This window comes from Phytophthora ramorum (genome assembly GCF_020800215.1).
Source record: "Phytophthora ramorum isolate Pr-102 chromosome Unknown Phyram_PR-102_s0008, whole genome shotgun sequence".
Taxonomy (NCBI): Eukaryota; Oomycota; class Peronosporomycetes; order Peronosporales; family Peronosporaceae; genus Phytophthora; species Phytophthora ramorum.
Window position 1 is genome coordinate 879,641 of NW_027150654.1, and position 13,627 is coordinate 893,267.

General features: G+C 56.1%; 6 protein-coding genes across 7 annotated transcripts; 3 read left to right on the forward strand and 3 right to left on the reverse strand.

Annotated features, from left to right (window-relative positions):
• Window positions 1-861: 861 nt before the first annotated feature.
• Window positions 862-3,246, forward strand: KRP23_9307 (Carnitine O-palmitoyltransferase 1, liver isoform; the record flags this gene model as incomplete). 2 transcript variants are annotated; one of them, XM_067894846.1, is made up of 2 exons in its annotated part: window positions 862-1,673; window positions 1,756-1,777. In XM_067894846.1, the coding sequence occupies 2 exons, from the start codon at window positions 862-864 to the stop codon at window positions 1,775-1,777; spliced, it is 834 nt and encodes a 277-aa protein (XP_067742484.1). The 2 variants fall into 2 exon arrangements, with proteins under 2 accessions (XP_067742484.1, XP_067742485.1); XM_067894847.1 differs by having other exon boundaries at window positions 862-3,246.
• A 698-nt stretch (window positions 3,247-3,944) lies between these two features.
• On the reverse strand, window positions 3,945-4,378 carry KRP23_9308 (U6 snRNA-associated Sm-like protein LSm2; the record flags this gene model as incomplete). The annotated part of the gene is made up of 3 exons (XM_067894848.1): window positions 3,945-4,073; window positions 4,148-4,306; window positions 4,376-4,378. The coding sequence occupies 3 exons, from the start codon at window positions 4,376-4,378 to the stop codon at window positions 3,945-3,947; spliced, it is 291 nt and encodes a 96-aa protein (XP_067742486.1).
• A 921-nt stretch (window positions 4,379-5,299) lies between these two features.
• Window positions 5,300-6,184, reverse strand: KRP23_9309 (Inositol oxygenase; the record flags this gene model as incomplete). Its single annotated transcript, XM_067894849.1, has 1 exon — window positions 5,300-6,184. The coding sequence occupies one exon, from the start codon at window positions 6,182-6,184 to the stop codon at window positions 5,300-5,302; it is 885 nt and encodes a 294-aa protein (XP_067742487.1).
• A 1,315-nt stretch (window positions 6,185-7,499) lies between these two features.
• Window positions 7,500-8,384, forward strand: KRP23_9310 (Inositol oxygenase; the record flags this gene model as incomplete). The annotated part of the gene is made up of 1 exon (XM_067894851.1): window positions 7,500-8,384. The coding sequence occupies one exon, from the start codon at window positions 7,500-7,502 to the stop codon at window positions 8,382-8,384; it is 885 nt and encodes a 294-aa protein (XP_067742488.1).
• Window positions 8,385-8,803: 419 nt separating this feature from the next.
• KRP23_9311 (cAMP-dependent protein kinase regulatory subunit) lies at window positions 8,804-9,916 on the reverse strand (the record flags this gene model as incomplete). The annotated part of the gene is made up of 1 exon (XM_067894852.1): window positions 8,804-9,916. The coding sequence occupies one exon, from the start codon at window positions 9,914-9,916 to the stop codon at window positions 8,804-8,806; it is 1,113 nt and encodes a 370-aa protein (XP_067742489.1).
• Window positions 9,917-10,917: 1,001 nt separating this feature from the next.
• Window positions 10,918-13,611, forward strand: KRP23_9312 (Ubiquitin carboxyl-terminal hydrolase 45; the record flags this gene model as incomplete). The annotated part of the gene is made up of 3 exons (XM_067894853.1): window positions 10,918-11,013; window positions 11,115-11,962; window positions 12,039-13,611. 3 exons carry the CDS (start codon window positions 10,918-10,920, stop codon window positions 13,609-13,611), a joined length of 2,517 nt encoding a protein of 838 aa, XP_067742490.1.
• Window positions 13,612-13,627: the final 16 nt, after the last annotated feature.

The window sequence follows — 13,627 nt, forward strand, 5'->3', positions numbered from 1 at the left end:
GCACAAAACAGCCCTACATTCTACTGCAATGTCTCGAAGTCACATTGCGGCTGGAGGCATGAGTCTGTTTTTGAGAAGTTATGGTACATGTACAAGTCGACCTGTAGGGGGGGGGGGGGGAGGAACCCACCGCCACAACCTGGACCTTGCTGTGGACCATCAACCGCCGACGTCGTTCGTTCTCGTTGGTTTGCAGAGAAGCGCAAGGTAGCGCGACGATCATCGAAATCATTGTTTTACTTCAACGATCGCGGTGCTTTGGTCTGCGGCTGGCAAACATCGACTTTGCTTCTGCCTGCTGGCTGTTGCCACTGCCGCGACTGCCATGTGCTGCTGTCAATCACGCCCTAATGCCCCCAATATGGGACCCATACGGCGAAATCTGCAGTTCTTGCTTAGGGTCGACCTGGGATCCGGCGTCGCCGTCGTCATTTTTGCACTCCACGACAACTTCAACATCACTGCGGAACCGCCGGGAAATTGACGAGGACGCCAGCCATTGGCCGTTTTCCCGCGTTTGCCCTCCTGCAATTGGTCGGAAAGGCGAATCTCAGACGTCGCCGCACTGAGCGCTGCGGCGGACAAGTTGCAATTCTCCTCTCGCCCGGCAACACCGTGGTGAGAAACTACAGCATCCTTCTTCAGCCCGACGCTTTCGCCCCTAGGAGGTTCTTGGCCAGCCGCAGTGCAAGTGCCTGCTCCCCTTAAAACAAGCATCTGAAAAAAGTTGCCGCGGTTCTGACCTGACCATCACTCCGCAACTTGTTGTTGCCTTTCCGGGTCGTCACTTTCAATTTCGCGGCCTCGAGCACACCCCAACTGCAAAGGACAGAGAGAAGGAAGGCAGATAGACAAACAGTCATGGCGGAAGCGCATCAAGCCATCGCCGTCTTCGGCGAGCACAAGCGCGGCGTGGAGCTGCTGTACTCAGACGAGGGCATTCGTGTGTCCTTCACTATCCCTCCGCCGCACGAGATCCGCCGCGCCGTCGTGCGCGAGCTCTTCCACGTCCAGCGCGCGCTTAAGCGGGGCGTCTACCCGGCGCCGCCGTTTGTAGCCATCTTGACAGTGGTAGCCATTTCGGTGATCGTCGTGCTTTCTCCCACTGAGTCGTGGTGGCGAAGTGGACCTATTTCGGTGGTCGTTTGGCATGTGGGCAACTTCCTCATGCCGTTCTGGCACTTGCTGCCCAACTCGGTCTACGTGGCGTACCTGGCAGCGTGGGCAGCCTTCCTGGGGTTACTGGTGCTCATGGCAGTGCAGAGGCTTTTCTTACGGCTGCTGCTGAGCTACAGAGGATGGCTGTACCTCGCTCCGAGACAAAAGAGTCGCGTGGTGTTGGTCTGGGGAGCGCTGCTGAAGATCTTCGGTGGTCGTAACCCGCTGACGTACTCGTTCCAGGATGCGCTGCCTCGACTGCCGCTGCCCCCACTCAAGGACACGGTGCAGCGTTACTTGAAGTCGGTGCACCCGCTGCTGACGCCCAAAGAGTACGAGGAGGTGCAGCGGATGGCCGACGAGTTCGTGCACAAGGAAGGCCCCAAGCTGCAGTTTTACCTGTACCTGAAGAGCTGGTGGTCGTCCAACTACGTCACGGACTGGTGGGAGAAGTACGTGTACCTCAAGGGCCGTTCATCCCTCATGATCAACAGCAACTACTATGCGCTGCCTGGGTCCAACCTGAACTTCAGTCTGACCCAAAAGCCGGTGGCATTGGCTGCCGCTCTTGTGCACGAGTTCTTGCTGTTCAAGCAGGACCTGGACAGGGAGCACTTAGCTCCGCAGCTCATCCGCGGAATTGTCCCGCTTTGCATGAGTCAGTACCAGCGAATCTTCTCGTGCACTCGCATTCCTGGTCGTGAGGTAGACACGCTCAAGTTGTACCGCCACAAGTCAAAGCACATTGCTGTGTTCTGCCACGGTCGCGTGTTCAAGCTGCCGCTGTTTGAGAAGGGGCAGTATGGCAATTTGCTCACAAAGTTCGAGCTCCAGCGCCAATTCGAGTGGATAGAGGCGACAGCGTTGGCCATGGGTAAATCGACGACTGCAGAGGAGAATCTAGCGGCGTTGACGGCTGCCGGCCGAATCGAGTGGGCTGAAAACCGCGAACGATTTTTCTCAGAAGGTATCAACAAGCGATCGCTGGAGGTCATCGAATCGGCGGTGTTCGTGGTTATGCTCCAGAACGACGAGGCTGAGGACTGGACTTCGATGGGCAAGGATCTTATCCATGGCAGCGGTGGCAACCGTTGGTTCGACAAGTCTTTTAACCTGGTGGTCTACAAGAACAGCGTTGCTGGCATTAACGCCGAGCACGCGTGGGCTGATGCTCCCGTGATGGCTCACGCGTGGGAACAGGTGTACACGAAGCAGTGCTACACGAATCCGTACAATGCCAATGGGGACACGCTGGTGCAGTCCGAGGACGAACGCGTATCGAAGTTGCCGCCGTGTAGACTTTTGGAGTGGGATTTCTCGTCGGGCTTGGAGAAATCTGTGGAGAAGTCGCTCACTGACGCTGAGAAGGCGATCTCGGACTTTGATTTGAAGGTGATTTCCCACACGGACTACGGCAAGGGACTGATCAAGAAGTTCCGCGTTAGCCCGGATGCGTTCATCCAGATGGCTCTTCAACTTGCGTACTACCGCAACGCCGGTACCATTACGCAGACATACGAGTCCAGCATGACCCGCCTGTACCGCGACGGTCGCACGGAAACAGTTCGACCGGTGACGGACGAGTCGAAGGCGTTTGTATTCGGCATGGTGGACCCCAAATTGTCGGATGCCGAGAAGTTGAAGCTGCTCCAAAGTGCTTGCGACGTGCACCAGGACAGCTATCGCAACGCCATGAGCGGAAAGGGCATCGATCGTCACCTCTTCACCCTCTACTGTGTGTCGGTGGGCTTTGGCATCGAATCGCCATTCTTAAACAACGCACTTAGCCGTCCGTGGCGTCTTTCGACGAGCCAGCAACCTCAGCAGCAAACTGACAACTGGCGTTTGGTGGAGAAGGCACTGGAAGGGTCCAAATTCTCGATCGACGATGCGCGTTGTCCTGGCGGTGGTTTTGGTCCTGTAGCAGAAGACGGCTACGGTGTTAGCTACATGGTTGCAGGCGAGGACATGCTCGGCTTCCACATTTCCAGCAAGAAGTCGTGCCCGTCTACAAGCTCGGACAAATTCGCAGGAGACATCGAGCAGGCCCTTGCCGATCTCAAGTCGCTGTGGCACCCGAAGGAGTAAGACGTTGTGGGTCGATAGCCGTAGCCGATTACATGGCAATCAATTCAATAGTGACAAGGTACCGGTACATGCTAAGGACTGATTACCATCTCAATAGAGCTGGGCACGCTGTAGGAACCTGTCGGATTATCACTGCTAGACAGTGAATATGAAACTGCACACACAGTTTGTGCTTCGTTTCCAGTGCAACTGTATAGCTGTCGAGGGCGATAGCTCTCTAGAGCAGCGTTAGTGCCAGCAGAGCCCTTCATTGCGCCAGATCATTTCGCGAACTTGAATCACCGATGAAAGAGAGCAGCTCGACACCCGCAGCACAGCTCTTCCACACTAGTCAATGCTAGTACTCTCCCCCATCACTTCATCATGTGAGTGCTTCACTTTTGGAGCGGCCTGTTAGTCTTCGTCTGCAACACACCAACCCAGCTTGTCCGCGCTGGTGTCTCCAGCCTAGAATCGACTGCCGCGAGCTTCGCCAGTATCAGTGACGTGCACAAGCGACACCAGCGGAGTCAGGAGGCGTCCTCTACATCTTCAACTCTTGACCCCAATGTCGTCCTCCGCTACAAGATCAACCTCTGAAGGTTCACTGCAACCAGCAAGCTCAACAACAGACTACAACGCAGCGTAACAAGATCTCGCGAATCAAATGAACCACCCCAAGAGGGCTCTGGTCCTATTATGATACTCATCGCCCCCCCCTAGCTCTGCTTGTTGGCGGTCGCCTCACGACGCGCCGCATCTTGCAGCAGTTCCGTATCGACTTCTCCCGCCGGGATCTGCACATAGCGGATGGAGCTGCCGCGGATGAAGCAGTTCTTCATGTTCATCTACAAACAGCAAAATAAGTTAACTTTAACAATAAAGCTGAGAGATATCAGCATTGAGCTATGTATGTGGTTACCAGCTGCGGGAACTTGTCGCCCTCCACGACCGACACGTTGAGCAGTTTGATGTTGAGATATTGGTCCACCGAGTCCAAGACGCCCATGAGTGCCACGTCGTTCTTGAGCTCCACGGCCACCTCCTTACCGACGAGCGTCTTGAAGAACGAGTAGAAGAGCTGCACACACAAGAAATGGAGGTCACTAGGGGCTTCTACAGACCGAGAGACAAGGTGACGACTTGGTACCATTTTCCTGGTCTTTTCGCTCGGATAATGATGCTTGGCTTATGTAATGGTTGCCTTTTTGGCCAATTAAATGGGTTCTCTCGTTTAGAGAGAGAGCATTGGCTGAAATACACTTAAACGGATGTATACAATAATTATGTACAAATTTTATTGCACTGTTATCATTTGCAAATGAAATATATTATTGTTTTATTGCATTGTCATCTTTTGCAATTAAAATATATTATTGTTTTATTGTATCTTTATCTTTTGCAAAAGGTAGACCAATAATAAAGAGGGACATTGGATGCAGTGAAAACTGGGCAATTATTGATTTAGATTTGTTTTAGCGAATAATATATTGCGGAGAGCGTTCAGTTAAGAATATTACATGCAACCCGATGTTAATCCAATAATTTATTGAGTCACCACCCTTTCGGGTTGGCTGGGACATAGATTCAATTGTCACGCAAGAAGTACTTCTGTTCTTGTGCCGAAATGCGGACAGTTGAAGAGCACAGTAGCTAGCAGCATCGCTCATGTATAATAGATATTGTAGATATGCACGAGACCTCGCCTTCGTCTGCAGCTCCAGGGAAGAAGCGACCTCCATGCGAAGCCACCGGAAGCTGTCTACTCAATATATAAATCCGCTCAATTGTACTTGAAGCATCTTGCATCGGCATTACCAACTGAGACCGCGAGGAAGAAGAAAGAGCAAGTGACGGAACCTGCAGTGCGAGCGCTTGGAGATTTATTCATCAATGTACAGGGACGAGTCCTCGGAGGAAAGATCGATGAACACCAGCCTGATCAAATGCACACTGCATGATGCAGCAGGGCGTAAAGCGACAATGTGTGCATGGAAAGGATAATGGGCTTCCAATTCAACGTATTAACAAGACTTCGGTTCGGGTGGCGATGCAAAGAGCGCCCGTAGCACTCTCACCAGGACAGCTTGCCCGGCAGGTACTTGTCAATAAGTCCCTGGTAGTACGGCCACAGCTCCTCCACGTCCGGACGAACGTCCGCCTTGGTGTACAGGTCAAACTTGTTGAACTCGAGCACCCAGTCCAGCAACTCGTCGTCGTTCTCGCTCATGAGGTGCGCGTACTCCTTCTTGTTGTGCCACGGATAGCACGAGTGGTAGCGGATCATGGCGAGGCCCTCGTCCGGGATCGTGGTCTCGTTGAACTTGAGCATCTGGTACAGATACTCGTCGTGGCCCCAGGCGAACTTGAGGTTTTGGAAGCCGCAGTGCGGCTCGTACATGCCGTTGTCCGTGTTGTAGCGCGAGTCACTCATGTCGGGGTTGGTGCCGTTGAACTCGGGGAAGACGACGGAGTCGGGGATCTTGCAGCCCACGACCCACGTGTCTCCGCCGAGCGCCCACTGGTCTCCGTCGGCCGTGCCCTCCTGGCCGTCCTCGGCGTGGCCCCAGAGGTACTGGATCTTACCCATGTCGTGCAGCAGCCCCACGAGCTGGAACCAGTCCGGGTGGCCGGCGGCGCGGATGCCCTCGGCCGTCTGCAGCATGTGCTCGAGGTTGGGCAGCGACGAGTCCGGGTCGGACGAGTCCACGTATCCCTTGAGCGCCGTGAAGGCCTCCCACACCGTCATCTTGGTGTTGGCGAACGAGCCGTACTTGGCCTGCATCTTCTCCTGGAAGGCCACGGTCTGGTTCTTGCGCATGCACGCGTAGTGGCGCGACACGAGCGCGTGGCGGTCCGAGTCCTTGTAGTTGCGGAACTCCTCCTCGGCCTTGCCAGCGGTGACTTTGCCCGTGACTTCGAGCGCGGGCTTGTGCACTGCGATGCTGTCTCCGGCCATGGTTGGTGGTGGTTGGTGGAGTGAGTAGGTTGTTGCAGGTCAAGGTCGAATTGGAAATGAGCTGTCGAGTGTGGATTGATGGAGGTGCTGGACGCGGGCTTTTCCAATTTGGGAAGTTGCTGTGTTCAGCTTGGCAGTTGTTGTTGAAACGGATAAATCTTCTGGCGGTGTGAAGCTTTTTTGAGCCAATGGCCGCGCGTTTAACGTATTTTTAATCGAGAGGGCGCGAAGTGAGTGGCTGAAAATGGGTATTACGCCCGGTCTGTGCGAAAGTGGCTCAGCCCCCATCTCACTCGATGAGTGAGTTCACTTGCAAAACTGAACCAGAATTCCCGCTCTGTTTTGTCTTGCGACTGTTAACTCCATTGGCGTGCCGTCCTTCGAGGCACGCTGCGCATGTGCACTTGCGGTAGCGTTGGCATGACGAATTGAGAGACGCGGCTTTTGCCTTTGTCTATCAGTTGTGCATTCTCCGGTTGTGTATTTGTCATCCTTACCAAGTTGGAAACCAACGTTTGAGCCGACCGGAGCGCCCCATTCATTTGCAGCCAAACGCATGGGCTTCGCGTCACGGGAATTGGTTAGTTTGGTGGTTGCAGTTTTGCATTTGCGGCAAAGACAAGCATCAAAAGCGTTTAACGTTTCGCGATGGAGTTGGCGCCTTCAACGTCGTCCACGCAGGTTGACGGAGCACCTTGGTGCGAGCGATCTGCCTGCAGAGCATTGCAGTCCGATTTTGCACGCGATGTGTGTTTGAAGTTGGCTGGAGATTGGAACTCCATTAGGCTAGCCAGTCTCCGCCAGTTGTCGACTTCGTCAGCACCTCGCAAATTGCGTCCTACATATAATAATACATGTAACATCGAGCTGCTGCAGCCTCCAGTCTTGCGCTTCCGCTCGTCACGATTGACGCAGATGGCGTCAAGCAGGATGGAAACTTCAACTACTTACAGTCTCGTGTACCGCCCGTGACCAAAATTGACAAAAGCGAAGCCTTAACACATCAACCACGACTTGCTCGGTGTCAGCCCAGCACGCAGACGCTCTCGTGCAGGACGCCTCGAATGAATCCCGGCGGTCGGCCATGGTTCGGCTTCATGGACTTCAATGACTCATCAACCGGGAAACCACTACCCTCAGAACGCAATGAAAGTGCTCTTAGCCACGACAAGAAGCACCTTCTTCTGGCCGTGGAGGCTGCAGCGCTGACCGCCTCATGCCCACCTCAAACGTATTTGTTCATTCACCAGAGAGCTCATTTCCAATTCAACCTTTACCTGCAACAACCTACTCACTCCACCAACCACCACCAACCATGGCCGGAGACAGCATCGCAGTGCACAAGCCCGCGCTCGAAGTCACGGGCAAAGTCACCGCCGGCAAGGCCGAGGAGGAGTTCCGCAACTACAAGGACTCGGACCGCCACGCGCTCGTGTCGCGCCACTACGCGTGCATGCGCAAGAACCAGACCGTGGCCTTCCAGGAGAAGATGCAGGCCAAGTACGGCTCGTTCGCCAACACCAAGATGACGGTGTGGGAGGCCTTCACGGCGCTCAAGGGATACGTGGACTCGTCCGACCCGGACTCGTCGCTGCCCAACCTCGAGCACATGCTGCAGACGGCCGAGGGCATCCGCGCCGCCGGCCACCCGGACTGGTTCCAGCTCGTGGGGCTGCTGCACGACATGGGTAAGATCCAGTACCTCTGGGGCCACGCCGAGGACGGCCAGGAGGGCACGGCCGACGGAGACCAGTGGGCGCTCGGCGGAGACACGTGGGTCGTGGGCTGCAAGATCCCCGACTCCGTCGTCTTCCCCGAGTTCAACGGCACCAACCCCGACATGAGTGACTCGCGCTACAACACGGACAACGGCATGTACGAGCCGCACTGCGGCTTCCAAAACCTCAAGTTCGCCTGGGGCCACGACGAGTATCTGTACCAGATGCTCAAGTTCAACGAGACCACGATCCCGGACGAGGGCCTCGCCATGATCCGCTACCACTCGTGCTACCCGTGGCACAACAAGAAGGAGTACGCGCACCTCATGAGCGAGAACGACGACGAGTTGCTGGACTGGGTGCTCGAGTTCAACAAGTTTGACCTGTACACCAAGGCGGACGTTCGTCCGGACGTGGAGGAGCTGTGGCCGTACTACCAGGGACTTATTGACAAGTACCTGCCGGGCAAGCTGTCCTGGTGAGAGTGCTACGGGCGCTCTTTGCATCGCCACCCGAACCGAAGTCTTGTTAATACGTTGAATTGGAAGCCCATTATCCTTTCCATGCACACATTGTCGCTTTACGCCCTGCTGCATCATGCAGTGTGCATTTGATCAGGCTGGTGTTCATCGATCTTTCCTCCGAGGACTCGTCCCTGTACATTGATGAATAAATCTCCAAGCGCTCGCACTGCAGGTTCCGTCACTTGCTCTTTCTTCTTCCTCGCGGTCTCAGTTGGTAATGCCGATGCAAGATGCTTCAAGTACAATTGAGCGGATTTATATATTGAGTAGACAGCTTCCGGTGGCTTCGCATGGAGGTCGCTTCTTCCCTGGAGCTGCAAAGGCGAAGGCGAGCTCTCGTGCATATCTACAATATCTACTTACTGATACTTGAGTGCCTAGCTCTGCTCGGTAACTCGGGGTGCGTTCATGTAGAGCTCATAGAGGTCGGCGCGCTTCCGCAGGTGCTCTTGCATGGGGCCCAGCAGGCGCTTGAACGTTGCACGGTCCAGTACGAGCAGCTTGGACTTGCGCATGGCTGTGACGGTGGCCTGGCGCACGTCGTCGTGGATGAGTGCGAGCTCTCCGAAGAAGTCTCCAGCTCCGAGTCGAGCTGATACCTCCTCGCCTCCTCGTGTGCACTTGACCTCGCCGTCCGCAATAATATAGAAATCGTCTCCCCTGGAGCCTTCCGTGAGGATGGTGTCTCCACCCTCCACGAACTGTACGCGCAAGGCGTCCGCCACCGTCATCTTCTCGTAGCTCGAGAGCGTCGAGAAGATGGGCACTTGCCCCAGGAAGTCCAGGTACAGTGCGCGTTGCTGCATGGTCGTGGCCATGAGCACCCGCTTGAACGTGACGCGGTCCAAGGACCAGCACTCGACGGATGTCCGCGCGCGCACCGTGGCGGCTCTGGGCGAGTCATACAGCAGCGCCAATTCGCCAAAGAAGTTGCGCGGGGACGTGGCGCACACTTCCCCGACCACGCGCTCGTGCACTCGCACATCACAGACGCCGCTGTCCAGGATGAAGAACCTGTCTCCGCCCACGTCGCCCTGCGTCACGACGTCCACGCCGGCGTCCACCGCCACGTATTTCATGGCGTCCACCAGCACCTGCAGCGTGTCCTCCGGGATGTTAGCAAAAAGCAGGTTGCGCCGCACCGAGCGCCGGATCGACTCGGCATCCTGCGCGCTCTTGAGGTTTACGGGCGGCGTCCACTGCTCCGTGGGCGGCGGCACGAAGGACGACACAACCGAGCGGCGGTGCGAGCTGGCCGCGCCGCCCAATCGCGCCGTGATGGCACCAAAGTCCACCGAATACTCGGCGTCTTCGGCGTCGCTGGCGGACGACGGCGCGTCCTCCTCCTCTGTCTCGTCGTCCTCCGAGTCGGATAGCGATTTGCGATCCGAGCGCTGCGTCTTGAGGCGCTTCGGCTTGGCCGCCTCTTGCTCGTCGTGGTCCTTGCAGTCGCTCGGCGCGTGCTTCTCGACGCTGTCCTTGGCAGGCATTTCAAGCGAGCGGTTGATTATCAGGCGGGGGAAAAGCAAATGGGCCTCGCCGGTCGCGACGCTTTGGGCTTGTTTTTCTTCTTCTTTTGCGTGTCGCAGGATCTTGTGCTTCCAGTTCTTATCACGCCGGACGCACTTAGTCGAGTCTTTTTTGGGGGAGAATGATACCTAGTGGTAAGATCGCTGGCGTGGCGACCTTTCGCGCAGCCAATCGCGGTCCGAGAATTTTATAAATGTTGAAGGTCACGCGCGGGATGGCTACTTTTTGAGCAGGTTGGCGGAGGAAGACCCGCCCTGCCGCACTGAGCCGAGTATCGAGGATGCAGATGCAGCAGCTTCTGCTGCACGCGCGTTATGTATTATACGTGTCTGTCCGCAGCCAGCAGCGCTCTCTGTGCAGTATAGCGGCCGGACTGCTCGTTCTGGTGTTTCAGGGACTCAATGACGTGCGAATGGGGGTTGACTGTGGCACAAGGCACGCCACACAGCAGCCCGGCGTGGAGAGTCCCTCCGCTGGAGAGCAGCCGCGAGGGGGTGGCTCGAGACTGGAGCAGAATGAGTGGTTCGTTCGCTTGCTGCGGAGTGTGGCGTCGAAGGCGAAGACGACTTTGTCGTAGAGGATCAGCAACGAGAAGTGTTTCCTGTTCACGACAGGCTGCTGTCGGACCAACCAGCATGATCACACACACACACACACATGTACAATCTCGAGTGGGCTTGGCTCGAAGTCAGCAACGGCCTCAAAATTGACAGCCTGCTGGCCAAACTCAGCAAGGACACGTTTAGCGCACGCCACCGAGTCGCGAGATAAGAGAGATCGTTTATTGTGGCAAGGCAGTGGCTTGCAGCCACTCCCGAAACGTAACTACAGAATCAGACGGTCGGTCTCAGATTTTCGTACCGTGTACCGTCATTCTAAGTACGTTTCTTGCTTGGAAGAAGCTCGGTGGGGCAATTAGGCATCAAGCAGCCAGCAGCTCCCCGCCGTCTTCCTGGCTGCCATGGCGGGCGACAAGAGCTGCCGCCACGTGGGGCAGGCCGTGCGTCTGTCCGAGTTCCGCCGCGAGCTCAAGAAGCGCTCGCAGCTGCTCTGTGAGGTGCGTGCAAGGCGCTATTCCATTCCCCTTTTCTAACGTAGCCGATCACATTAACGGACCAATATGCAATCGACTGGTCGCTTACGTATGTTGCTGAGCAGACGTGCATCTCTCCTTCAACTGTCGCTTCTCGACGTCCTTCAACATCTGAGCCCATGGACGCAGCGCTGCAAAGCTGGGAGAACCACGCGCAGGCCACGGACCTGGTCGTGTGCGTCAGCTGCGCCTTCGTGGGCTGCTTCAGCTCGGGCCACTTCTACCAGCACCTGCAGAACCACCCCAAGCACTTTGTGGGGCTGCAATTGGCCTCCAAGACCTTCTGGTGCGAGCCCTGCAACATGGACATCCCGGAGAACGTGCGGCCCAAGGTGGAGAAGGCTCGGCTGGACTTTTGTGCGGCCGTTGAGGAGATGGCAGCCAAGAAGAGAAGGCAGATTCGCAGCCAAATGCGCGCCCCTCAGACCACCATGTCGCCGATTTCGACGCCCAATGGATCGGCCAATAACTTGGTAGATTTGGAGGCCCATGCGGACACGCCGCCGGTGCCTCGAGGCGCGTTGACGCTGGAGACGAAGACGAGGGAAACTGGCGTTGACGGGGAAGGAGAGCATGCCAATGGAGGACAGGCAAATGGAGTTGCGTTGTTGAATATGCCCCTTCGCACGAAGGCGAGGGAGGATAAAATGCGACGGCGGATGCTGAAGACGGCGATGCACAAGCGTGAACCTGTGCAGGAAATTAGTATACCACCTCCGGTGGCTACTAGCCCTGGTGGGCATTGCGCAGGAGAACTGCCTAACACAGTGCTGGGCTTCACAAATCTAGGCAATACGTGCTACTTCAACGCGTCGATGCAAGCACTGCTCACAGCGACGCACTATTTTCCCGAACACACGCACATCGAGGAGGTGCTGGAAACGAAGCACACACCGATCACCACTACGTTCACGTACGTGAGTCCTAAAGGAACTGCGTTTGTCAGGAGGGATGGCCCACGCTAATGGTTTGTTGCTGTGTTGATACAGAATGCTACACGAAACGGTTAAGAAGCGCGCACGTAAAGCACTTGCTGGCGAATCTCCATCGGATAGACGCGCCAAGGGGAAAAGCAGTCGCTCGCGCTCCGGTTCGTCGTCGGTGCTGACCGTGGCACCGCTACTTAAAGAGATACGCAGTAAGTTCTCGCAGTTCCGCGGACACTACCAGCAGGACGCTCATGAACTGTTTACAAGCTTCCTTTGGGCCATTGACGAGGAGATGGATCCTCCTTTGCCTCCTGCCAAGGAAGCTACGAAGCCCGACACTGATGACAGCGTTACAAACAGCAGTTGCAGCACAGCGGGCTCGTCGGAGCTCCCGGATGATGACAATGACGATTCTTCTCGTCGAAACGGAACGTGGTCTGAAGAAGACACGACCGACAGTGAGCTGATGGAGGATGGGGAACAGGAAACCGAAGAGGAAGGTAGCGAGAGCGACGCTGACAACTCCGAGCAGGAGGAGACGAAGCAGATTTTTGTGAAAACAGAGACAGGAGAGACGATCTCGATGCAAGTGCCAAAGAACGCTACGGTGAAGGACGTGCAGCATTTGTTGGCAAAGCGGTTGAACCTTAACGAAGAGGACATGATGCTGGACGCTTCAAAGGTCGAAACTCGCGCCACACTCGCATCGCGGCCGTCGGCTGTGCTGCACGCCAGAGCTGAAAAGCGGAACATGTATTCGAGGCTAAACTTTACGCGGAACCTGTTTGGCGGCGCTCTTACCACTGCAGTTACCTGCAAAGGATGTGGGAAGCGTACTGAGATCGTTGAGGATGCTTTTCACCTTAGCGTTTCCGTCCCGGATGGCCACCATCGTGAGCTGACGACTACGGACTGCCTGAATAGCTTCGTTAGTGAGACGCAATTGCTGGTGGACGCCAACAACGGTTACGACTGTGAGAAGTGTTCGCGCCAGCCCAAGGTTCGCAGTGTGGCTGGCCGCTTGTTGCACCGCAAGAAGCGGCAAGGTTCGAACGCAGAACCAGAAATGGAGGTTGTGTTGCGCGATGCCTCCATGCAGTTGTTTGTGTCGGCGCTGCCTCGCGTACTCGTTGTACACATCAAGCGGTTGGCTCGCTCCCGGAAGATCACGCAGCACATCGCCTTCGACGAGAAGCTGGATATGACGCCTTACGTGAGCGAATTACTGCGTCAGGGCGAAGGAGACGCGAAGAAGCACTCGCTTTGCTACGAGCTTATCGCAGTTGTGGTGCATATGGGGAACAAGCGCTCGGGTCATTACGTGGCTTACGTGAGCCGCTCGCGTCGGCGTGAAGCCCTCCTGGCAGCTCGTGCCCGCAGCCGCCTCGCTTCAGAAGAGGGCGGAGCTGCAGCGCCAGAGATTACGACGCCTAGGAACGGCGAGGGCCCAGCACGAACGTGGTACTATGTCTCGGACACTGTCGTCAAGCGTGTGTCTTTCGAGCAGGTACTGAAGTGCGAGGCGTACATGCTGTTCTACCAACGCCGACCGAAAGCGTCCGCGAGCAAGACGACGCCCGCCTCATCCCCGAGAGCAGAGACAGAAAGGTCGCCAACAGAGACTTCACTGTGAAGCAGCAGATGACCAG